The sequence below is a fragment of the Cryptomeria japonica genome, chromosome 11, assembly GCF_030272615.1.
Source record: "Cryptomeria japonica chromosome 11, Sugi_1.0, whole genome shotgun sequence".
In the NCBI taxonomy this organism is placed as follows: Eukaryota; Viridiplantae; Streptophyta; class Pinopsida; order Cupressales; family Cupressaceae; genus Cryptomeria; species Cryptomeria japonica.
This window is the reverse complement of record NC_081415.1, coordinates 270,917,623-270,944,608: the sequence shown is the minus strand read 5'-3', so window position 1 is coordinate 270,944,608 and position 26,986 is coordinate 270,917,623. Positions and strand designations below refer to the sequence as shown.

The following is a 26,986-nucleotide window of genomic DNA, read 5'->3' as shown; positions in this document are numbered from 1 at the left end:
ATTATAATATCTCTTGACATATTTTACATATATTTTTTAAATATAGGTATACTAGTTATGCCGAGAGGCATCTTTATTTATTCTAAGAGGCATCTACAATGACATCAAAATATTCGTAAATAAAAATCCATTTTTGAAACAATTTGACATGCAAATGATAGGGAAATGCATGAAACATGCCATGTTTCAGCTTTTGTAGAAGTGTTGTTTAATTACTCCAACTAAAATAGAACCCTCACCACAACTTTTTGCGGCATATTTTACATATATTTTTTAAATATAAATATACTAGTTTATCATAGACAAAATTATAGTGGTAAATGAAGGGAAATTGATGATGCACATTTTACCCTTTTTGAAAAAAAAATGTTTTTCTTTATTTGAACTCCACCTTAAAATGAGTAAAGCATTGATTTCTACCCCACCTTAAATGAGTAAAGCATTGATTTCTACATCACCTCATTAGTACTTAGATTGCACTCAATAGATATATCATTTAGCAAAGAAATAATTAACCTGCTATCAATCCTAGAGAAAAACGCACAAAGGGATACTGTCTCTTGTTTTTATCCTTGCGATCTGAATTTTGCATTTTCTTTCGATCTAAATTTTGCATTTTCATCCTGATATGCGGATAGCCATTTAAATCTCTATATTCGCCTGTTCCAGAGAAGGAGGAGAAGAAAAGCACTTTGCTTTGGTGTTTTTCTTCTAATTTTCCAGATTAAGGGTCGTTCATAAAGTCAGGCATGTTAAAAGTTGAGTTCAATAGCATTCATTTATCGCTGAATCAAGTATAAGGAAATATGGTGCCGGAATTGAAACCGAGACTTTCTTATTTCCCCTTGGCAATTTATTGAAATTGTAACGGAGTTTGAATTTGTGTGCAGCAATGGCAGCCGTGGCAGCTCACCAGCTGAGTCAGTGCATCACTTGCCATGCTTGGAATGCGGAACTTTCCAGTAAGTTGTTCTCACAGATCACTCACTTCTTGTAGCAGATTTTCTTTTTCTTTTTTTGTTTAAGTAAAAGCGTAGTATTATATTTCTCGAAGTAAAGTCCCTGAAGCTCAAGGGTTCAAATCCTTTCCCTAACTTCAACTGGAGCAACACAATTTTCACATTCCTTCCTTAGCCAAATCTGAAACAGACATTGACTTTACGATCCGAAATGGCTGATTTCAGACCTCACAAAGCACCTACCATTCAAAATCTCAGGTCTCCACGGTCCCTAACAAATAGAAGAAAGCTTGTGGAATGAATCAGTAATACAATTTGATTGCATTGAAATTTTGAGTCAAGCTACATGATTTTATCAGCATTATGAAGATGCACGTGGATTAGAGATCAGAGCTCCTTATCTAAATCCCTATTCCACTTGCAAGATGCCATGCAGTTAAAAGTTGAACTGTCTGACCCTTCAAACTGCCCTTATTCTTGTAGTTTAGCTGCATATTATTAGCTTTTGCTTAGTCAAGCACTTAAGGTCCGACTCTTCACATAGATATGTCACACAATCTTTTGTTCAGTTATTGAAAATACATTTTTTAAAGTTCGTTGTTCTGTCTGATACATTGTTTGCTCAGGTCTGTCTCAATTTGGTTTCAGTACTTGATCTATCTCAATTAACCTTTGGTATGTTTTTTCATTTCCATATAACATATTAACTCCAAAATTTGTACATTTTTTCCTTATGTGAACCAGATTAGTGGTATGAGTTTGCTGTGATTTTGAATGCTTACAAGATCGTAGGTCAAGAAATATGGGGTTCCTATGACAATCCCTCTGTTTGCCTTCGTACCTGTTCACACTATCTTAAATGGCTTCACCAAAATCAGATACGTTTGTCCTTGTTCTTGAGATGATTGAAGATGCACTACAAGGACAGGAACAAGACAAAACAACAAATTTTCTTAGCCTTACACACGCCAACACCAATGATGCATACTGGATTCCATTTTTGACATGAAATTATCTACTAATATGGCTATATAATATATGAATGTAGTCATCAGAAATTGTAAGAATGGGGAGAGGGACACAGTCCATATTCCTATGATGGAGTTCCGTAGCCGTTGAATTTTCAGATATTAAATTCTGAAATCAATGCTGTGATAAATTCTTAATAAATCACCTTTCTCTTTAGCAGTTCCCTATTCTTCTTGGCAATAAGAGCCCTTTGGATAAAGACCCTCATTTCTCAACTTTCTAAGACTTCATAAAAAGGAATAGAAACCAGAAGGAAACTGTTTTCATTTTAGCTTGGAGATTGGATTCCCTGGTATATGCTTGAAGCGTGTTCATCTTGTGACTTCTAATAAAACCAATTAGGGCCATTATTTATATATGGAACACATCTTAAAGTATAATTATGTATCGAGTGCACAATAACCTTTCCGTGACAGCCAAATCAGATGCACACAATCCTATCATTGCATAGAACCTAATGCTTTTTGGGTGGCCTAGGCTGTGGGTATGTCCTTGGTTTGCCCGAAATGGCTATGGGGGCAAAAATTTGCATCCCCCCAAGGTGTATTTACAAGGGCCCCGCCTTGTAAATACATTATGGGGGGTTGCAAATTTTTGCCTGCATAGACGGCGCCAGGTTCGCCCAGGGATGTACCAGGACTGGACCAGCACCTGGGTCGAACCAGGACCGGAACCCAGGCCTGCAGGGAAGAACCCAGTAACATTTATTGTTCTATGCCTTAATTTTTTCTTTGATGCTCTCTAGTTTTTTCATATAGGCATAGAGCCTTGCCAGGTTCTAAAGCAGGTTATGATGTAGATTCATTAGATAGTTTGTATTGAAGGTCCTTTTGGGTTAAAGCTTAAAAGACTTGTTAATTGTCTCATCAGGAGGGGATGCATCATGTTTGATTCATCTTTGGGGTAGCCGCTTTGGGTGTGGTCTTGTTCACAGTTCAACTCAGTCAATGTTGCTCTGGGTAAGATCTTGATTTTGATTGGAGAACTTGTAATACCCAAATTTATACCATCTTTGGATTTGAGCCAAAAGAGGGGAATTGTGGCCATGCCATAGGTAGTTGTGTACCTCTAAGGTGACATTGAATACAAGTTTAGCCACATCTGATCGTAACAAGGTTTCACAAGAGGCTGTCATTTGTTAACCCTTATGGTCCAGTGATGAAAGCAAAGTGCTTTTGTATTGCGTGCATGGCCAACTGTCACCTTTTGTTAGCAAAAGCCTCCAACTTTACCTGAATGTGTCAATGGAGGCTTAGAAATAATTAATTGGTTCAGGAGGTACAATTGTGACACCCATTTACCTCAGTTATGTTCAATAAAGCTTGCTTGAGAGTCTTTAAGCCCCACGGTTAAATTCTGATGGCAACTTGCTTACATCCATCGAGTATGATCTAGAAGTAATATCTTAAGTGCTTGTTATTACTGCTGTTTATTAATCACAATCTTGCTAATTTGTAAATTGCAGTAAGTTTGTAGGCACAATAACAGTTCTAGAAAACCCTGCAAGCAACAAGATCATTTCAGGAAAAAATTAGAATGACAAAGGAAGAAGAAAAAAAATTGGTAATTCAAAATACTCGTAAGTTGTAACCTGAAAAACAGTGACTACTGTAATAAATTCTTGGAACCTGCACTTTATTCATTCAACCAATGATCGAGTGTGTATTTTACAGTGGCACTTGCTTGAATTGAATTCACATCATGATTATTACCTCTGACAACTTTTGAGCTATCGTTTACACATCAGGAAGTCATCTAGAGGCTTGGAACATGCAATAGAAGGCCTATCAATGAATCAACTTTTGATCGACATATTAACTCTCGGCTTGCCGAAATGAACTAATCAATCAAACTCAGTTGCAAATTTGATGTGTCACATTGAAGTTATCACTAGTGATGACTCAAATGTAAGGTCATCCTTGCTTATGTCATAATTTAGTTTGACTTATTATTATTGATTATTTTACTGAATGATAGAACCAGGAGAAAGAGAAAGTGGGAGTGAATGGCTTCATAACTAGTCTGGTAAGGGTTTTAATATCAAGGATGATGTCACATCATGCAAATGGCATCACATTATTCATCACATGGCCTATAAGAAGTGCATTTATTACTTTTTACAGATAATTCCTACGTTACCAGGTCCTGCAGATAGGTTGGCATACCCTGGAAATTCAGTTCTGGTCCTGGTTCTGGGCCGGGACAGCCTGGGGCAAACCCTGGAGGAACCTGGGCTGTCCTCAGATGTAATTATTTCATTGAGAGCCTAGTCCAATTCATAAGAAATAACCCCAGGTTTTGCTGTCATCTTTGGTAACAACTAATTATTTAGACTAATCTCTACTTATCAGGGTTCTTTCGATTTGGCCCCTTATAGCAAACCCTGTATCTAGTATTTAAATGGAGTGGGACAGCATCATAAATCTATTTATTTGCATTTAGGACCTCTCTGCAATTCTTTCCTAAGGACATCTATGCAACCCATGTCTTGTGCCTTCCATTTACATATATTCTGCTATTTGTTGAACAGTGCCTCTACAAGTTCTGTAGCTTTCTTTTTATTTTTCTACAAGTAATTTTATAGGTCTTCAACTGCTGGTAATGCTGTATCTTCCATAAAAACTCTTGGATAAAATTATGACATGTTCAAATTAGCTAGTCTAGTTGGAATGCCAATTCTCTCTTGCCTTGAAGCCTTCTGAAAGGTGCATCTACCTTGTCATTTTATAGCACCTACTCTCATGCATCGACATTTTCCTTGTAAACGAGTGGAAGATAACTGGATACCTTGTGAAATGCTATTTATGCCAATAGGCATAACCTATAGTGACAGCCTTTGGTTTGTAATGCCTGGAGTATGTTCACAAAAATCCCTTGGCAGCCAACATTCAGATGATTTTTTCCCCTCAATAATGAATTTAAAATATTTTGAAAATTGTAAAATCAAGGTGGGCAGATTGTGATGAGTGGAAGCTGTGCTGTGTTTTAGAAATCATACTGGTCTGTGTGGTGAATGCACAGTGGCATACAGCTCTTTCATGAGCCATGGCCAACTGCAGTGGCTGCACAAGTGTAGTAGAAGACAGTGAAATCCTATATCAAAGGAAAAAGAATAGTGATCTTCTGTTTGTTCCTGAAAAGGTCCAGTCTGCTGCTGAAAGTGTACACAAGGAGCTCTACCTGTAAAATTGTCTCTATATCACATAGTTGTACTATTGATAAAAAGTAACAAATGAAGCAGAGGGTAACTATCCCTTCTCTTTTCACTTTTAGACAATAGACTTGAAGAGAATGACAAAAGTTTCAGCTGGTGGAATTGTAGATTCATCACTACTTTCAAAGCTTGAAAATTCCAATATTGCCACTTCTTTTACCAAATCTGATGGTAAAAACAATATGGATTATCAGCAAAGAGGGCAGCAGTTGTGGGTAGCTGTGCTGGGAGTGAATGAGGGAGTGGTACTGGTGACCACTGCCTGGCTTATGATGGGCACGGGCACATGGAAACTGGGGGCAATTATGAGTATTACTGTTTGTATAATTATATATGTGACTAGGAAATCGGAATAAGCATCAAAGCATTAGATTATGCAACCACGAAACATAAATGCTATGAAAATGAAATCCTAATTCAATCAATAGAAGCATGAAGACAAGATTCTAAAAACAAAATGCAAACCAAAGTGTAGAATCTCCTCCATGTGATTCCATTGTTCTTCTTTCTCCTTCAAATTTGATGTTGATCTCACCTACAAATGCAATTGTATTTGAAAGCAAGACGATAAAATGATTTAGACAGCATAAGGATACTCGAAGCGTGGTTGAAAATCAATGAGAAAAGGGCTCAATTTATAGAAAAATTGAGATTGATTGGATGACTAAGATTGAAAAGATTTTTTGTTAGATCGACGGACTTGATTGAGTGCACAACAAAGCTGCCATTTAGAGAAAGATGAAGATAGAAGAAAGCAAATGGGAAGATGTTATGAGAATAAATAATAAAATCTTTAAGTATCTTCTCATAAATACCAAATTAGCAAGTTGAAAATATCAAGAAGAATTGAAAATAAATAAAATATCCTCTTACAAAAAAAAAACAGATTTTTGAAGATGCATACCTCATTTTTGAAATTGAAAATTAAAATTAAAGAGATATTGCCAAAAAGATTGATTTTTGAAAATCAAGGAAAGATATTAGTTTCCAAATTCAAAAATTAGGAGGATTTATGAAAAGATTTAATAATTAAAAATTATTGAATATTTCCATATAAGAGGATAAAACAAAAGAATAAAAAATTAAAAAAAAACAGGAAACATCCTCACATGAGAGGATAAATAGAGATAATTAATAAACAAGATTTATTAATTATCTCCTCACAAAAAGAAGATAAAGATGAATTAATAAATAAAATTTATTAATTATCCTTATTTTGGAGGAAGATAAATATGATAAATTAATAAAAATGATTTATTAATTTATTGCTCATATTTATCTTTTCGAATGAAGATATTTTCTAAGGAAATTAAAAGATTTTCATATCATTGATATTCACCAACATCTTGAACAATGAATAAAGCGATAGAAGTTAAGTTTCTATTTCTGGTTCAGGCTAACTTTGCATGATAATTGAAAATCATCCAATTATCAGAAGCATGAACATGCAATTTTACATTTAGGAATTCTATCAAATCCTTCATTCAATACAACAACTTGAAACAAAATCTATTCTATGGAGAGCCAAGAAACCATGCTAACTTGCAGAAGTAGACAAAAATTCACCAACAATTGAACAATGACTTATGTCTTAGCACTTAAGAAGTATTATTACAACAATTTCTCAGAAATCTCTCCCTTTACAAATGAGAGGAGGATGGTTTATATAGGCACCCAATTACAAAGCAACGGCCTAGATTGATCCAAGATCAATGACCAAGATTAACAAATAAAACCCTACTCAAGGTTATTTGCGAAAAACTCTTTTTGGCCAATAAGAAAATTATAACAATTTGGATAACCAATGAGAAAATAGGAGCCACTTGTTGAGTTTGGTTCATTGCACCTAGACATGTTTGACTTGGAACCCTTGGATTGGCTGATTGATGATTGGGATGCCACCTCAGCTTGCCTTGCAAATTTGATTCCTCATCATGTTAGTGATTCAAGTATGGATACGGATACAAAATTTGGTATGGATTTGAGGATTCGGCAAATTTTTTTTCCTTGGGTACGTATGCGGGTATGGGTACATCCGTACACACACACACACATATTATTTATATATGTATGTATGTATGTATATATATTTTAATATATACATATATTATATATATGTTCAACAATCAAAATTATAAAATATAATTATATAATTTATAAACTATCACTACCATTATTGATTATTAGTATTACAATGATACAATCCATACAAATATGAAATATACAATGTGACTTTCCATACATAAATGATAAATGATAAATGATAAATCCATCATTGCCAATGCCAATGCCTTGGTCTGCCTGAGTTCCCTGTGGATTCCTCTCGGGTCCTTCCCAAGTGGTTGGGTTCTCTGTGGGTCTTGGGGAAGGACACGGGGGGAATCCACCCGGAATCAGGGTCGGACCAGGACCGGGGCAGAATCAGGACCTAGGTTTTTTTGAGAAGAATCGGTATCTTAGTGGAGAAGTTTTGATGCCTTAGGCAATATCTTTTGATCCAAAGGAAATTTAAGATGATTAGAACATCTTCTTCATTCTCATTGTGTCTTGAACTTATCGCTCCTTGGTATGGAATTTTTTGATTTGATTTTGAAAATCCATGGTTGATGTAAGGCCTTTCATCCTTGGATTGCTTAATCTTCTTGAATGGCTTGATGAAGTGTGAGTCCTTCCTCTTTGTCCTATTCGTCCTTGGATTCCGGCTTGAAGCGTGAATGTTGTTCTTCCATCATTTTTTCAATTGGTTCCTTGTTTCATCGGCACCTTCCTTGGAAGTCTCTTCCTTGAGTTGACATCAAGTACCTGAAAATATGATTTTTTTTTGAGTTAAACAAAATAAACCTTGATGTTATCTTGACAAATTTTGAAAGAATAACTCTGATTTTCTGATTAAACTTCGAAACTCAGACTCAAAATCAGACTGGGTATGGTTTGAGAAACAAAGAGTTAGAAACACTTGAAAATTATGAAATTTATGTCTGATAATGAACTTAGAGTTGAAAATCAGACCTAGAAATATTCTGGAAACTTGAAATCAGACTCGGAAAATCATGAAAATTATGGGACAGTTTGATTTGAACTTGGAATTGAAAAACCAGAATTTGAAAGGTTCCTGGAATCAAAATCAGACACTGAATTTTTTTGAAATTATGGAACAAAGTCTGATTCGAACTCTTTAAAGGTGAAAATCAGATTAGAAGAGGCTCTGGAAATCAAAATCAGACCTTAAAACACATTCTGAAATCCAAAATTAGACTCAAAAAATTTGGAATTTAGTCCGATCAGACTTCAAGAAGGATTCTTAAATTTAAAATCAGACTTAGAAAGGCCTAAAAATTATGAAACAAAGTCTGATTTTAAGGGTTTCTGCCTCTGAGACACAAAAGCAGCCCTGCTCCATGGATGGAATTTGAAAATTTGATATGGAGAGGCCATGCATTGGTCTTGTTGGAACCTTAATTTTTTGCAAAATTTAGTTTTCCTCAAGTTCTCAAATAGCCATTGTCCTAGACCTTGTGTACATGTTATCACCAAGATTTTTGTATTTCATTAACCTGGGAGAAAACTCTTTACCTTGCCGACACTCAACTCCTCCAATCTATGGATACTGGTTTGAGAAGAATGGTTTATTTAATCACCAGATAAGGATATTATTGTTGCAAGTTCATTAATGAAAGACATGAATAGCAAAAATGAATATTATTGAAATTCTAATGGAGCTTGATATTGAAAATTTCTATATGTGGGGTAAATGAGGCTCTCATAAGGGTAGAGCCCATGATATAGCTTCAAAAGGGAACATTGAAATATTCTTTGCAAAAAGTTTTTTTCGGCAAAATAGATTGTGTTTTTCAACGATGGAGGAACCATATCGGGACAATGAGCAAAGCCGGCAAGATAAAGTTAGATCTCCCCAAAAGGCCATGTTACACCGATAAACCTCTGCATCGGCGTAATTCTCTTTGAAGTTTTACCGAAACATGTGTATTGGTATAACATTGCGAGTCTACCAAGCTAGAAAGAGTCTTACCGAAATCAGGTGCTACATTGAAAAGATATAACGTCAGTATGATTCTTTTAGGTCTTGCCGAAATACCCATATCGGTATAACACCACAATTTTGCATAGCTAGAAAAAGGTCTTACCGAAGGCAAGGGTTGCACTGAAAAGAGAGTAATATCGGAGAAATTTATAAAAGGTTATATCGACAGAATAGATTTTTGTTATACTTGTGAGCGACGGGAAAAGACATAAGGGATTTCATCGAAAGAATGACCTACACTGAAAGACCGGATGACGTTATATCAATTTATGAAGTCTCTCCGACATTAATGTTGCGTCAACTTGGTGTCATATCACACGAATTTTGAATTCAAGCATTAAATGACTGTTTTGTAACTATTTTCAGAACAACGCAAACTCTCTGGCTTAGATTAAAGAGACAATCCTACACACATTTGATCACTGCGAAAAATCCCGAAGGCAAAGGTGCGGGCAATTAAGGGCTAGGGGAAGAACAACAATTCACTATTGGCATCAAGAGTCCAAGTAAGTATCGAATTCGAGAAGGTATCCTGTTAATTTGATTGTTTTCTTTCTTCTATAAATGATGGAGGGTTCCTCTAAGAAGCCTAGAGTGAGAAAACAAAAGGAAAAAGCAACTGAAGTAGAAACCCCTCAAGAATTGAAACCAAAAAAGCAGAAAAAAGAGGGAAGACATTTAAATCAAGATTTGATGGACCAATTCCTTGAGTTTGGTCCAAAATCCAAAAGGTCTTCCCAATCAAAGCAGGATGTGGAGAAACTAGGTGATAAATTTGGAGACTTGGGAGACATATGGACGCCTGTGAGGGGCTATGAATTGTTGCTATATCACTTCAGGAAAAGAAACAGGGCCGAACCGATATGTAATCCATGGGAACATAACATTGGGAAATTGGTGGTGCCTAATGTGTTTATAAATGTTGATTTGATGATATTATTGGCCAAGAACTACAAACCCCAGACCAAGACAATTCGTGATTGTTGGAGTAAATAATTATTCATCATGGATATTATTACACCTTACTTAAGTTTACTTAGGAAATGCATTTCATAGTAGTTTGGGTATGAGACACTTGGGTGTTTGTGCCACATTGGGATAGTGTGTGTAGGAGAATTTCCACCTTTTATGGTGTGATCTTGTTACTACTCTATCATATCCACTTATTGTGGCGTGATAATTCCACTTTTGGTGGGTGATCCACCTCATGTGGAATATTTTCTTTTTTCTCCTATCTACCACACCTATTTCCTACCTACCCTTGTTTCTTATTGAGCCACATGTCATGTTTGTGTGCTCACATATCCATATAGCCTTGCCTATATAAGCAGGCTCATATTCATTGTATGTAAGAACTATTGAACTATTGATCATCTATCTATTGATGAGAATACAGTTTATTCTTGTCCTATATTTTGTCTCTCTATTGTACTTTTCATTGAGCTCTTGATCTTGGCAAAATCTCACAGTGATGCTACAGGGGAACCATTGCTGCCAATTACTAGAGATTTCATGTCTAGTGTATTTGATTTAGATTTAACCCTCGATGAGCCAATTGACCTAACCCTCCTAGCAAATGAATACACCAGGCTTGAGGAAATATATAAGAGATGGAGACTGTCGGCCCACAGACCCAGAGATGGGAACAATCTTAGGATATTTAATGAAAATGAAGAACCACCGTTTGATGTGGATTCATTTGAGGAGTACTTTAGGTACACTTACTATTCTATTTGTCAAATTTTAGGTCTTGAAGCTAACCCGCTCATGGATATAGTACCAATGATATTGGCTACAGATGTGCAGACACATGATGCTCGATCATTCGGTTATGTGTCATAGATGGTAGATCGGATAAATCATGGGTTGGAAAGGATTAAAAATAATCTTGAGGAAATTCATTTCTGACATTATTTTGTGCTAATGCATATGCTTCTAAAGTTCTATATATTGGGCAGGGCATGAATTTATGGGCTGACAATCTTAGGGTTAAAGAGTATGATAAACAAGGGGTAAGAAAGCCAGTACAAATGTGGACTGCCATATGAGATCAAAGATGTCCATGGTCTTAATATCTATGTTTTGAGCAGCATTTTGTCAAGCCCTTGTGTCGACTTTTAGGTCACTCGTGATCATACTCTTACTCCAAAGATTCAAAGATTCCTTAGGCCAAAGGATTATGATGATGGGTAATTGGTCAATCACAATTGGGGAGACTAGTATGCTTTTAAGGAATATAGCAAAATAAGGGGGTATGGGTTTGAAGGTGCCCTTTTTTGCTTCCAAGAACAGTACCGAACATGATTGCCTATCTCGAAATTGTAAGGCAGTTAGCTATATCAAGTCATACACATTTGGGGACACATGGGAAACAATCCCTCATGCTTGGGTACTTGTGTTTCAGAGAATTCACAGTTTTCTCTACTAAGGGGTATGATTTCATTGGAGATAAACTGACTTTTTATGGCTTATCACAAGATAAAACTAGGGTTGGTTTCGACCTTGAAGGATTTATTAGTTCGGTCAGACAGTCACAAAAATTGCGTGCTTATGAGCATGTGCCACTCGAGCAAGAAGATCTTATCAGGAATTTAGATGAAATGAAGGCTATAGAGAGACTGGAAGCCTATGACAAGATCACCAAAAAGGTCATGGTTTGTTGAGTCCTGATAATTATTCAAGCATTCAAGATCCCATTGCTCGAATGAATGAAAAAATTCTCCACTTGGATCAGATAGTTGAAGGAGTTCCTACAAACATTTTGAAAAGGGATACAAAGAGACCATTGGGAAGGGGTATACAAGTTGTCGCCCCCCTCATGCATCTGTCACCACAGCCAACCCCTATGTTGCAAAGTGAAACATATGAGGTCCAAGGAGAAGGTCAAAGAGAAAGGGAAATTGTGACAGAGCCCTCTGATGAGGAGCATTATATCAGGCAATTGGCTTGTGAGAGATTTGTTTTAGATGATGAGTTTGTTCATTCACAAGAATTCAAAACATTTTTATACAGATATAAAGGAAGGCTGCTCAGGCAACAAGTTAATGAGATTACACCAGAAAATGAAAGTGATCTACTGAGAAAACTCCAAGAAGATGTGGATGCTGAGATAACTACCATGACCCCCACCAAAGGAAGGCAACTTCTACAAGATGCTGGTGTTATTTTTGTGCCCGGATGGGACATGAGTTCTGCTATGTTGTTTGATAGTTTTGTGAAGAACCATGATCTTCAAAAGAAAATGTTACCAAAAGATGTTGATAGAATTTATTTTGGTTCTAGTTTTGATCATGACAAAAAAGCGTTGTTACAGTGGGCTTTGTACCCAAGAAATAAAATGCTCACATTGGTGGAAACTGACAAAGTATTTGGTCACATTATGGTCCAGAGAGTTGGTGAGACAGATCCACTAGATACAACAGGTTTAAATGTGAATGTGGCACAGTTTACTAAAGCACAAATCAAGCATGTGGTTAAGGAAAGAGATACGTATAAAGCAAAGTATGAGAAAGTAGAAGAACATAGGCTGTAGCTTGAAGAAAAATTGAAATCAGTCACTGATAAGGAAGAATTCTCGTTTGAACGAGAATAGCAGATAACTAAAGCATTACAAAATACAAACTATTGGAGTTACCAAGTAGAAAAGCTTCATAAAACATTAAAGAAAAGGGAGGAGCAAAGGAAAAAAACCGCATATGACATGATGGCGGGATTGGTCACTCACAGGTTTAATGAAATGATAATATATGCTAATGATTATTGGAACACCTATGTAGGAACTTCCAGAGCTTTGCAGGAACATGCCAAACTCTCAAAAAGAGTGAAAGGGATAGTCGACAAAGTGCAGGATCCTAAGTCTTCCAAGCTACCGAAGGATATCAGAAAGTTATGGTCTAGACATAGGGAATACCATGAGGAACTAGAAGATGACATGAGTCAACTAGACACGAAAGATAGAGAAACCCTCCCTGACATACTGAACAACGAAGATGGTACACCTATGCCCCGAGAACAATGGAGAGAATTGCTGTCACAGGAACTTCCACGGGCATTGGATGAGATCAATGATGAAGACCATGTTCTAGACAACATGAAGATCATCTTGAATAGGCTTTATAGGAAGGAGTATGTTATGAGACATTTTGTCTCAAACATTAATACTTATAAGGAGTAGGAGTACATAGATCATCTTGGGGCAGTTAATTTGTTCTTGCTAAATCGTTAAAAGACTTGTTTAGCTAGTTACATTGTGTAACTAAATTATGTTTCAAAAGACTTGATGTTTCAAGTTTGCTTGATCTCTCCTTATAAAAGGAAGATCGTTTGTCTTATGTGATATATAGAAAAATATACTTATATACCTCTGCAAGTAATACAATCAGCTAGCTTTCAAATCTGAGTTGTGTGCAGATTATGGCGAATGTCTTTTATAGTTCAATCTGTTATTTTGATTCAAGTAATCAAAGGCTGTTTAAGTATTTTCTAGTGCACAGTGCTTGTTTTATTATTTTTTAGTTTGCTAAATCAAGGATTGTCTGGATTGATCAAGGAAGATTCCTATTCTTGGATGATTATTGTGTTTGCTTCTTTCAAGGAAAGATTAAATGCATGCATAGTAGTTGTCATAATAAAAATTAACCATCAAGTATAAGGAAATAAGCAGTTGACAGTTTCATACCAGGTGTGAAATTAAAAATTGTCTAACAAGGAGAATATAAGGAAAGAGATTCACTTGACTTTGAGCCCAATCGGTGAAGAAGGCACTGATCAAAATTTAGCATTCAATAATCCAGAAAGTCTGTTTACTTTATTTTATTTTTCAGTTCCATACAAGTAGGAAATAAGAGTAGGGTTAGAAGTTAAATTAATTTATCCCAGAAGTTCATGCCATTCTGAGGTAAATATAGGAGATAGATTAAAGGAAGATCAAATCTGCTGAATTAGAAGGCACAATTGCCTAGGTCCTATAGAGCCGAAAGTGCAGGGAATAGTAAACATATTGGTTCATTCTGTTAGTTGGCCAGAATTGCGTGTTGAACCTGAGCATAAGGCTTGGCATGCCTTTAGGGTTTGGCAACCTGCAATTTTGAGCTCCAATAGGTCTGATAACCAGAATTTAGAAAGAAAGAAGGGAATTTGAAGGCCAAAATCTCAGACTTTTGCCCTTGAATTGCTTCAGGCCTGCAAGAAATGGAGAAGAATCTCGAAGAATGTTGATGATCAACCTTTGAATGCCTTGAATTCTCCTTAGAACTTCTTGAAACCTGCAATTGCACTTCTAAATTGCCTAAAAAAATTGGAAAGATGACAAGAAAAATTCAAACTTCTTGATGATAGAAGGAAAATTGTTAAAAGTGAAAGACGAAGACTGTCTTCTTATAGAAAATTTGAATTCCTCCTTGCATTGTTTTTTGTTTTTGTTTTGATGATCTTTTAAATAACAATGCACTTGGTCACAAATTTGGCCTTAAATTGAACTTTCCTTTTTTTATTGTTTATTTTTATTTTAAAGCTTCTTGCAATTTCTCTCTTTGCTTCCTTCTAGAAACCTTTTTGGTTTTTTCCTTTTCAATTTAGTCGAGTTCAAATCCCTTCCTTTCATGTGTTGGGCAAATTTCTCCTTGTACTAAGCTTTTTTTTTTTCGATTTTTTTTTCAGTGGAATTTTTTTTTTTTGGAAATTTAATTTTCACCATTTTTGCCTAGGCTGACTTTGAGGTTGGATTAGGAATTTTTTATACTTAACCAAATTTTTTAACCTTTTCTGAATATGTGATCATTTTCAAGCGCCTATACTTAATCACCTTTATTACCCCTTCTTGGGTGGACTTCATTATTAGAATATTTAATTATATTTTAGTCACCAATATTTAGTTCCTTGTTTAATGGTCATTTAGCTTTTTAGTTAATTAACTTTTAAAGCTTTATTTAGCATTTAGCTTTTTGGTAGTTCACTTTAAACGACTTGTTCTTAATTTAGAACGTCGTCTTGTAATCTCTATATATACGCTTGTATATTGTTGAATAGATTATCCGATTATTGAATCATTCATTCAATTTATTTTTCATGGTATCAGAGCGGGTCGATGGGATTCTTTAAAGTTTGGCGAATTTTTTAATAAAAATTCATGGCCTTCTTTCTGGAATATTTTCCAGATTTTTTTAATCCTTTTTTTATAAAAAAACAATTTTGCTTTTTTGAAGGCTTTTTGAGGGTTTTTGGTTCATGGGTGAATTTCTGTGTTGGGCAGCAGTTCATGTTTTTTTAGAGTTCTGGAGATTTTCGAGCCTGCAACTTGGAGGTTTTTTTTTGCAGATTGAAAAATTTCCTAGGGTTTCTGCAATTTTCGACTAGGGTTTTGACCCTTCAGTTCAAGTCGAAATTTTATTTTGGTTGTAGATTTTTGGTGGGTTTTTTCGAGTCCTCAATTGGGTCGTCGTCAGATTTTTCTGGGTGCCTCATTTTCCGTGCCTCAAATTTTGTGCCAGCCAGCAAATTTACCCTGGAATTAAAAAACAGTTCACAATTTTTGCTATTTCTGTGGACGTTGGGATTTTTGCTTTTTTTTTTGGGCACCATTTATGCTATTTTAAGTTTGCAGAAATTTTTTAATTTTTGGATTTCTTCCAAACCTCGAAATTTGTACCTTAGAATTCGTGCAAGAATTCTCCTCCAGGGTTTCAGATTTTTTGTGCAGCTGCTTCTATTCTGATTTTTGAATCAGATTCTTTTGTCTCATGCTTTCACTAGGTTGACCTCGTTCAACCTCCATTTTTGTGATGGCATCTTTGAGCAACATCATGTTGGAACACAGTCAGAAGTTCAACAGCTACCGCAACACTTGGAAACAGTGCATGTTCACGATATCTGAATATCGTTGCCTTGATCAGATTGATTTAGGCTAGACCTCGTCTTATAGGTCCCAGGGTTTTCATGATTTTTTCCTGAAAAATTGTCTGTCGGTTTTTTGATTTTTTTCCACAAAAAAATCATGGGAGGGTTTTGCTTGATTTTTCCTCAAAAATCAGGGAGTGTTGTTTTACCACGTGATGTCTGCTATTTTGCCGCGTGAGGTTTGTTGTTTTACCACGTGATGTTTGGTATTTTACCACGTGATGTTGTCTGGTGTTTTCCTGCATGATGTCTGATGTTTTACCACGTGATGTTCGGTGTCTTACCACGTGGTGTTTTGGGTCTTGCCATGCAAAGTTTCAGGGTTTTATTCGATTTTTTCCACAAAAATCGTTTCAAGGGTTTTTACCATTTTTTTCCACAAAAATGATGATTTGTATCTTCAGTTTTGGAGGGTTTGCCGATTTTTCCTCAAAATCATGATTTCAAGTTTCAGTTTGGTTACCCAATGTCAAGTTGGATGGATTTTGGTATTCTTGGTTGTTAACACTTTTAACATCCAGGGAGGGTCTCCACCACAGTAGAGTGTTCTTTTCATTTGTGATCAAAAGACCTGCAGTGTCTTCTGTAGGGTAGTTAGTAGATAGAATGACCATTAAGGGAGGGTATTAGAATGTTTAATCATATTTTAGTCACCTATATTTAGTTCCTTGTTTAATGGTCATTTGGCTTTTTAGTTAATTAGCTTTTAAAGCTTTATTTAGCATTTAGCTTTTTCTTTTTTGATTAATTAGCTTTTAAAGCTTTATTTAGCATTTAGCTTTTTCTTTTTTGATTATTTAGCTTTTAAGCTTTATTTAGCGTTTAGCTTTTTAGTAGTTCACTTTAAACAACTTGTTCTTAATTTAGAACGTCGTCTTGTAATCTCTATATATACGCTTATGATAGGATTGGGAAGTTTTCCACTTGCCTTGGGCGGACTTTGCTTGTGCTCGAGGAAGTTTTCCATGGAAACTTAGAATTCTTCTATGGAAACAAGGAATCTTTTTAAGGAAACAAGGAATTTTTCCATGGAATTTAGGATTTTTCCCCAAGGAAACAAGGAATTATTCTCAAACCAAGTTCCAAACTTAGTCAATTTCTTGTAATCTTCAATCAGCTTTTTAGAAATTATCCTTTGGATTCAAAAGTTATCTTTCTTGACTTGACTCTTCTCCTGACGTGATGACCACTCGTGATCTCGAAAAATGCAAAAAACAACTTTCTAGTTTTAGAAAAAAAACAAAAAGCAGACTGAAAAAGTAGGTTCTCGGATTGGCCCCAAAATGCCAAAAACAAAACTTTCTAAATTTAGAAAAAAAACAAAAAAACAAATTTCTTAAAAAATAGGCAGTTGTCAGAATTGACCCCAAGAAATTGCAATTTTAATCCTTCAACCCATCTTATTCTGTTCGTAGCATCAAACCATCCTTTTGACCATTGCTTCATTTTTTGACTTTGATGACTCCTCCAAATTTCATAAAACTTGACTCATTTGTAGAGATAAGAGACCCAAGACAAACCTTAAGACGCTAAGACACAACCCCAAAAGCGAAAAAAAGGGGGTACCCATTCGCAATGGGGCGATGTGTGAAAACATCACAACAAAAACCTTTCCAGAATTTCCACAAAATATTTTCATTGACCAAGGTAAACATCTCTCAACACATCAAACTTTCCAGTCCCAAAGGTTAGCAGAAAATTCTTATATCCTTCATATCCAATACATTCTTATGCCATTTCATAAGTTTCAAAGAACTTCTCGTAAGAATGAGATCAACATACAACACAAAAATTTGCAAATCAGATATTGCTGAAGTTTAGAATATCCCAACGTAAGCTAGCAATTATTAGTGTGGATAGACCTAGCCTGTGGCACTTGCACTAGGTCATACAGTGCCTTCATTAGTCTGCATCTATGTCACAGGGTTAGCTGATTTTCATCCATGAAATTCCAAATCTAGTGAATGTGAACACAAATTCAAAAAATTGTTTAAATTTGCCTCCAAATCTAGCTGTGCACATGTGTACAATTTTTTTTCTTTGAGGGGTTTTTATTTTTTATTCATGTGTGTTCCATCTCCCTCCAATTTGTTCTGTTATGTGGTTGTTCCTGTGTCTGAGATACTGGGTGAATGTTGTGAATGGGCCAAAGTTTATCAATATTTGTCTTTATCCATTATATAAAGGGCAGGTTTCCTGATGTTGCTATTTGCAGCGTGCCTTATCTTGAAACATTGTTGGGAGTCAATCGTTCATTTCACCTTGGTCTTTGTACAATCTCTTAAACATTACTCTTGATGATGGAGTTATATGCCTTATTCATGGCTTCACACATTACTTGTTTTGAATGGATTGAATAAAGTAAAGAGTATGCTTGATATCTGGGAAATTTCCTAGTTGGATGGCTTACCTAAAATGAAGTACTGGCCTTGCCAATGTGCTCCCTCGATTTTTTGTAACACTTGAGAAAGCAATATTGATTTTAGGGCTGAAGTGGAAGGTGATGAGACCTCTCCTTGGTTAGAATCAATGAGATCACACCATACTTGTTTTTGAATGGATTGAATAAAGTACAGAGCATGAATGATATTCAGGAAATTTCCTAGTTGGATGGCTTACCTGAAATGAAGTACAGGGCTTGCCAATGTGCTCCTTTGCTCGTTGTAAGACTTGAGAAAGCCATTTTGACTTTAGGGCCAAAGTGGAAGGTGGTGAGACATCTCCTTTGCTGGAATCAGTAACATAAAAAATCTGATTTTGGATCAAAATTTGGCATTGCAGTTGTTTCCATCTTTTTAGTCATTGTAGATGGCTTTTGAGAACTTGAAAATCATCCCTCAATAAGTTTTATATCCCTACTTATCACTGTCTTCCTCTGCCTAGGGATATGTAATTAACAGGCCGTAGATGTCATCTTTGATACTTGAAGGATCCATCCTTGACCTTTTATCTATAAGTACATGTATGTAAATAGGAGAACTAAAAAAGTGAAAGCAAGTGCTTCTGAATTCTCAGCCAAGAAGACCTTTTGTGTTTTGTTTTGTAAAAATCTGTGGGGGCACCTTTGCAACATGTAGAAAACTATGTTACTGGCTTCACAACAAAAACAAATGGATAACTACTTATCATGAGTCATATGTTATGCGATTTTAATGATGGACTGATTCTCTCTTGGCCACACCATTTTGTTGGGGATCGCAAGGAACCGTGAGCCCACTCTTTATTCCTTCCTTTTTGCAATAAAAGTCAAATTCGTTGAAGGTGTACTCTTCTCCACTGTTAGCTTTGGTTTTTTATCCTTGTTACCCATCAATAATGTATTAAGGTTCTATAATGTGTATTATGAAATCTTATCCATGTTATGATATGAATATTTAAAATTTTCCTATATTTCAAAAAATTCCCTATTTTTAAATAGCTGTTCTCTAAATAGTGACCTCCCAAAAGAACCATATTGGAAATGTGCCCCCTTGCCCCTTGCCATCCTCATCTCGGAAACTTGGTGAAATGAAAGGATCTTTCTTGATCTCCACAAACTGGTAAGAGTGAGAGCTTTGAAGTGCTTCTTGAGTGTGCATTCTTTGCACATTCTAGCATGTGCAATCTTCAAATATTGTAGTCCATGCACTATTTTCTAAAAAAGTTGTAACATGCTATGGTGCAAATGCCCAAACTGTTTGTGCTGTAAGTTGCACAATGTAGAATTATGACACACCAAGGCTCCATGAACAATGGAGGCTGTAGAAATCCTTTACAAGTCGTCATCATATGCTTATTCAACCAAAACTCTAGAAGGTTACTACTGGTTGCAATCTTCAATTACATATTAATTTGAACAAAGTCAACCTTACACATGTCATTTGTAATAGCTGAAACAACAGACAAGTTCATCAACTTGAGAAGATTCAGAACATTTGTCAAGTGGGAAAAATATCTGTTATGAGGTTCTCCTGAATTTCCCCTCATCCTTGTATGGGTTCAGTATGGGGTCAGGTACGGCTTGGGTTCACCCAAGGTCCACCGTAGGCACCCTAGGTTCCTTGGGTGAACCAGTGCTGTACTTTTGAACCTCAAAGGACCTACAGCTAGATGGGCCCAAAAACAAAAAAACAACATTTTTTAAATAAAAAGTTCTCTCCACTCGTAATTTCACCTTGAAGTGAGGGCTTATAACATATTTTACCTCATTTGACAAACATAGATGAGTAGAATTGCATTTTTGCATCCAAGCTATCATTGTTGATTTTTGAAGCTTGCTGCATTTTTCTTTAAAGATGAAGGCTACAAAAGTGAAAGACCTACACAATAGGAGATAAATAGCTGCACAAGGAAGATTTATTCGTCAAAAGTGAGTGAATCTTGTAATTTCTTTCTAGTTTTGAAGATTTTTTTAAAACTTTTCAAATGTTTTCAATTTAAAAAAAAAACGTTTTAAATATTTTTTAAAACCTTTTATACATAATATAGGGGCGATAATGCCATTTTTTTTGTTTTCTAAGTCGTAGGATTGTAAATTTAAAATTTGTAATGTTTTTTTGTTTTTTCAGTATTCATATAGAATGTTTGGTAGTTCTAGTTTAGTAGTTGCCCCACTTATAGAGAGCTTATTTAAAATTGATGGAGTGTCACCTTTTTGGCAACATAGCTGGTGGTGGAGGTTATTGTTGGCCTTGTAGTCAATGTGGGAATGAATATGAGAGCTTGTATAGTTGAGTGAAAACTCACATGTGCACTCTTCCTAGCTTAAAATAAGAGCTTGTCCAGGGCTGAATAAAAAAAGGTTGCCAAAGCAACAAATAATGGGATATATGAAAGAACAAGGACACTAACATGGCAAGTAGTAGAGCCAATGATAGAGCACATCCTCTTTCTAAGAATGGATTGCAGAAACCTCCTTGTGGCTTAACACAACTAGCTGAACCACATTTTTTCATGCCACCATCATCTTCTTGAGAAGAGTACCACCTTCTTTCTCGTAAAAGAGGGCCACTAGGAAAGACCTTCAAGAATAAGGCAAGCGAGGTTGTAGTTTAGAGCATTGCTCGTTGCATTTCTAGCAATGGGCTTCCTTTCAACCTTTTGTAGATCACTATATTGGTGGGATATGGTGACAAGTTGACAACAATTACCAATGCACCAACTGATTACACTAGTCCTAGGTAGGAAAAGGTGTGCACCACCTTATTGGCCAAGGAAAAAGTTTTTGTAGAGGCATCATTGAGAGAAAACAAGGATACATGGCCTAAAATAGGAGTGTCCATTTTTGATTGATGGAAGGATGTCAAAAAAGACCACCAATTAATGTCATTGCAATGACCCCTAAAGGGTCAATGTTTTGGAGAGTACATATGGGCTTATTTTTTGGATACTATGTGCTGTCCACTCTCTCAATTTGATAGTGCAAAAAGATTGGCTTAGAGATTGAGCAGGTCAAATAAATCTACGAGGAGGCCGAGGAGATTCAAATGTTTGTGACAACTCATCATATGTCACAAGCCAACTCCAAGATCTTCTTCAACTTGAAGTTTTTAAAGGTAATTTTATTTTCATTTTAATATTTTTAAGTAAATTTAATATTTTTTAAATTTAAAGTTTTTTCTAAGTGTGCTACTTTATATTGTTTTAATTTTTATAGTACGATAGGTTGTTGAGATTCGATTCACATCACACAAAATTGTCTTGAGACAACTTGTGAAGGTGGGAGAGACATTGAGTGCCATGGCCATCAACACTCTTTGGAGCATATGGAGGCAATCATAGACAGAAAGAGCCCAAAAAGTCAAAGCATTGATCCTAGATGATGAGTGGTGGGCTTGTGTGAAGTATATTTTGAATTTCGTTGAGCCCATCATGAGTATGATTAGGTATATAGATACAGATCGACCATGTTTGGTTGAGATTTACGATGTCATGTGTAATGTCCCCATTTGGGATTTACCAGAATTTAGTCCTAAGACATCAATTTTTAAATTAAAATGAGAATGGTAATATATTAATAAACATAACTATATAAAAACTGAACACATTTCATTATAATATTGAGTTTAAAATTTAAGAATGATTCTGAGAGTAGAACTTATCTTGGTAACTCTCTCTGATTTACCCAAACAAAATTCTTCAGCATGTTGTTGTGTCTAATCTGAACATGCATTCTAGCAACAGTAATGGTGTATAGTTTTGATTTATTGCACTGCCTTCATATAACTATCTTCTTATATAATATTCAGTTTTGCCTATATTATTGAAACCAGAGTTCCGTGACTCGCGGTGAGTCACGCGAGTCAACGGGCCGGGTGACCCTGACTCGGGCTTGGACGGGTCAGGGGGTGTGACTCGCCTGACTCGCCGAGTTCGAGGGTCGTGACCCAGCCAAGAATATAGGCAAATTTATTTACAATCATGCATTGGTCCTTAGCATTATGAGGCAATACACGGGGGAAAGGGAGTTGGCTTGTCCTGGTATAACGAGATTTGCCTCTAATTTCCTCACATTGAAATCCTTGATAAAATCAAAGCCATCTTTGAGGCGCATGTTTGTTGGTGAGGAGTGGACTTCCTCATCCTATGCTACGACCACTGCAGGGATGGATGTAGCAGATTGCATTTTTGATGAGCCAGGTTTTTGGACCCCTTGTGTAGAGATCGTGCAGGTAATTTTATAAGTTTATATGCATATTTTTGTTTTGTTTGCATTGTGCAACTTTGCAATTTTTCTTATTTTCATGCACACTTGTGACTTAACTATTTTTGTTTAACATTATTTGCAAGTCACTGAGCCCCTAGTAGTTCTCCTACGAGTTGTTGATGGGGAGAAGCCCGTTATGGGCTACATATATGAGGGCATGGATAGGGCCAAGGAGGCCATTAGATCTATATTTGCTGGAGTTGAGGATAAGTATAGACCCATTTGGGACATAATTGATAGAAGATGGCATAACCAGCTTCATAGGCCCATCCATGCAGCAGCTTATTACCTCAATCCATCATTTCGTTTCCGTGCTGATTTCAAAGCGGATGAGGAGGTTCTTAGCGGGCTATATTCAGTAGTACAACGAATGGGCACTGATACCACAACTACACTACTCGAGATGGATGCATTTAATAATGCAATAGGGGCGATCTTTGCCAGCCAATTGTGCAAAGAGGGTCGGACAAAATTGCACCCAGGTAGAAAATTCTAAAGTTTATGACATGCATTTTAATTTTTTATTTTATAATCTACCTTTAAAGTTGGAAATGAGACTAATGTTTTTTTCTTTTCCTTATCTCAGATAGATGGTGGCAAATGTTTGGGCCTTCAACCCCAAACCTTCAAAAAAATGCCATCCGCATATTGAGCCAGCCATGCAACGCTTCTAGATGTGAGCGCAACTAGAGCATGTTTGAGCACATCCACTCGAAGAGGCGAAATAGATTGTCTGTGGAGAGGTTGAATGATCTAGTCTTTGTTCATTACAACCTCCGTCTTAGGACTAGACAGATTTTGGAGGCTGACTCCTCTCCGATCACTCTAGAGGAAGTCGATCCCGAGTCCAATTGGCTCATTGAGTCCACCGATCCAGTCTTCACTGATGAGGACCTCGAGTGGGTTGACCAGGCAGACAGAGAGGCTGAGGCTGTGGCTCTGGCAGAGGAGGAGGATAGAGCACGATCAGGCACAACACCTATGGCTACTCAGATTGGCACATCACAGGCAGAGACTATGGCTACTCAGTCATCCAGGACCTACCTTAGACACCTTTCTAGGAGGCAGATAGACGAGGCTGAGCTAGAGCCTGAGCCATAGACTTGTTTTTGTTTACACTTTACAGTTACATATATGTTTGGGAACATTTGAAGTCATGGATTTTATATACATTGGACAACATTTATAACTCTATATATCTATGTTTTCTAATTCCTTCAGCTACAATTTACATTTCTACGCATATGATGGATGTATGCTTATGTATGTGATCAAATTAGCTTCTATTTGATGATGTTATAGTGTCTTTAAGCTTAATTCAATAATGGGTGTATGAAACAAGTTTTAAATCATCAAAAATCTCTAAATTTCAAGGGTTTTCTTATTTTGCCGAGTCATTGCCGAGTACGAGCCGAGTCAGCCTTGCCGAGTTAGAGCCGAGTCCGAGTCTGGGAACTTTGATTGAAACACCATCCATTCCTGAACGTCGAGGGTTTCCCTCTTTACTATGCTCCGCTGTGTCTAGTCCAATATGTGTTCTTTGTTGTATTTCTAATGCACACCTATTCCTCACTTCGAATTCAACTTGCAGATTTGCCAAGGTAGTTTCTGTGACATTATGGTATGCTACGTTGCTGTCCAAAACAAATATAATTATTTACATTTTCTTGGGGAATTGACTATAATGTAAAATCTTATCATTGTCTTTCTTCCTTTCCTGTGTACCCCCCCATCTGGATGGAGATACATCTCTTCATAATGATGCCTCCCCATAAGAAAAATGGCATCCTTTCATAACAATGAGTTAGTTAATATAGAAATAGCTGCCAATGATTATTAATAATTAATTATTATCAATATCGTGCTCTTCATGTTTAAGGATTCCTATTAAGTCTTGACTAATAATTCTTTAATCGTAATAATTCTCTCTGCCTCAACTGATATCCTTTGATGGATATTTCTTTACTCTTGTATCATACTTAGCATTATTGATTATGACATGAGTAATATGTCTTCTTTTGACCAATTTATGTATATGTAAATGATATTTCCTCATATCGGACTATTCCTCAATTCTGATTTTGTCAAATGCTATCATAAGAACTTCAGTAACTCATTGTTATTATGTTGTGAATCTTACTGGTTGTATACAGATCTATGCTCTTGTTATTAAGTATAATCGAATATTGATACTAAATATTATGTGAGTCTTAGGCATTACACCTCATCTTCCCTCTTCTTCAACGATAGTTCCAGTATCGACTTAATTATCATATCATAATTGTTGTTCCTTCATATCCAGATCGGTTATGATTGTAATACCCTAAAATTGGTCATCTAAACCATGGGCCCCTAATCTTGACAACATCACCAAGGTCCTAACCAAAGGCAATTAAATCAATCTTGAGCACATAATTAATTCTTCAATCATCAAATGTCACATGGCAAATCAATTACTCAATATTAATTAAATATTTATTTAATTAATTGAATCATTCCAAGAAAATCATTTTGATCAATAATCCTATTTTAATTTATTAAATATCCTAGCATATTTAATTAATTAATAAATTTGCCATTTAATCATGCAAAGAAAGAATTAATTTATTACAAAAGAGGAATTAATCACAAAGCAAGAGTTAAATTGAAAATAGAATAAAAGAATTGAATTGAGAGAAATCAAACTTGAGATATTCTTCTAAATTGAGAACTTGAAATCAGAAAAGCAATTAAATTGAATTATTAATCATTCTCCAAAATTGGAACTCAAAGCTTTTGATAAAAAAAAGTTCGGTTGCATTGAAAAGACCTTTTTCTTGAATAAATCAAATAATTTCATGAAATCACCTATTTTTATCACAAGTGCATGGAATTAATTAATTCTTATTTCCAATGCAACTCGAACTTATAATCTGAATGCATTTCAATTAAACTCTAATTGGAATCTATCTCAAGGTTAACTGAACCCGATTTTTCAATTATTTCAGTTAATCCTAAATTGTGCTTTTTGCTTGATCTCTCTTGTGAATTTCTATAAATTCAGCCTTCAGCTCTCATTCAAAATACCCCAGAGATACTTGAGAAACACCCTGGAGATTTGTTATTATACACTTTTCGCTCTGGAGTCATTGAATATATTGTGCTTTTTTTGAGATTATTGCATCTTAGTTTAGCTTTTTGCATATTTAGTTTATCCATTTAGCTTAATATCATGCTCATAGAGATTAAATCCTTCGTCTTGGTGTTGTCGAGTCACTGGTATTTGCTTATACAAATCTGAGAGCAATCTTATACTCGCATCTTTTAGAAGACAATTGGTCGATTTGTCATGGTTTTCATATTCATGCTTATATCTGTCTAACCATACATGTAATGACTTAATTTAAGTGTTGTCCCTGCAGCTATCAAATACTTATTCCACTTTTTCACACAGACAATGATCACTATATGATCCAACAATATTATTAACGTAATTACTGTTCAGTCATATGTTGATTGCCGTCATCTTAATTATTGTCTCCCGCTTATATTTATCAATGCTTGTCAATATATTAATCGCTTTATTGGTCTGCATATCATGCGGTTACCTATATTTTTATAGCTACGATGATGGTCAAATATTACCAAATATCACTGTCTACTGTGATGGGACAACCTCTGACACCAACAGTTTAATTATATTTAATTTAATAATTAACTTTATTTAGGATGGTTTAATAATACAATATTTATATTATTTTTGCAATAATTTATTATTATAATTTGTTATTTTGTCAATCATATAATATTATAAAATTTATGTTATTATTTGATAAATATGAAATTTATATAGTTCATTCTATTCATATATTTGGTTATATATATATATATTATATTTTAATTGTATTATTATTTTTTTAAATTCTATTTTAGAGCGGGTATTATCATGTTTTGATTGTTGGGATGGGGACATCACATCATGGACTCCATGGTTGAAAAAATAAGGGTGATAATAGAAGCCAAGGAGCATGACCCAACCAAAACATTTTTCAATTGAGTGCGAAGGATCATTGTTGACCATTGGAACAAGATGATCACACCATTGCATGTTCGAGCATTTGCTTTGCCCCCAATGTATTATAGCAAAGAAATACTTTCCTTGCCAAAAGCGGGTGGTACCATAT

General features: G+C 35.6%; 2 protein-coding genes across 3 annotated transcripts in view; both read left to right on the top strand.

The window, feature by feature from the left end:
* Positions 1 to 472: 472 nt before the first annotated feature.
* LOC131069736 (actin-related protein 2/3 complex subunit 1A) overlaps positions 473 to 26,986 on the top strand; it is a 160,412-nt gene continuing 133,898 nt past the window's right edge. Inside the window, exons 1-2 of one of the 2 annotated variants that reach the window (XM_058005273.2) lie at positions 473 to 758; positions 891 to 962. In XM_058005273.2, the coding sequence (XP_057861256.1) occupies positions 893 to 962 (70 nt within the window). In that variant the 5' untranslated portion in view covers positions 473 to 758; positions 891 to 892. The remainder of the gene's footprint in view (positions 759 to 890; positions 963 to 26,986) is intronic. The other variant, XM_058005272.2, reaches the window with a different exon arrangement.
* Positions 22,906 to 23,993, top strand: LOC131859855 (uncharacterized). The gene is made up of 2 exons (XM_059214048.1): positions 22,906 to 23,305; positions 23,410 to 23,993. The coding sequence occupies exons 1-2, from the start codon at positions 22,960 to 22,962 to the stop codon at positions 23,511 to 23,513; spliced, it is 450 nt and encodes a 149-aa protein (XP_059070031.1). The 5' UTR covers positions 22,906 to 22,959; the 3' UTR covers positions 23,514 to 23,993.

Bases quoted from the DNA above. Each gene is read 5' to 3' on its own strand.
- LOC131859855 (XM_059214048.1), top strand. From the start codon at position 22,960: ATGGGCTACATATATGAGGGCATGGATAGGGCCAAGGAGGCCATTAGA. The intron at 23,306-23,409 runs GTAGAAAATTCT...TCCTTATCTCAG, and splicing joins TCGGACAAAATTGCACCCAG to ATAGATGGTGGCAAATGTTT.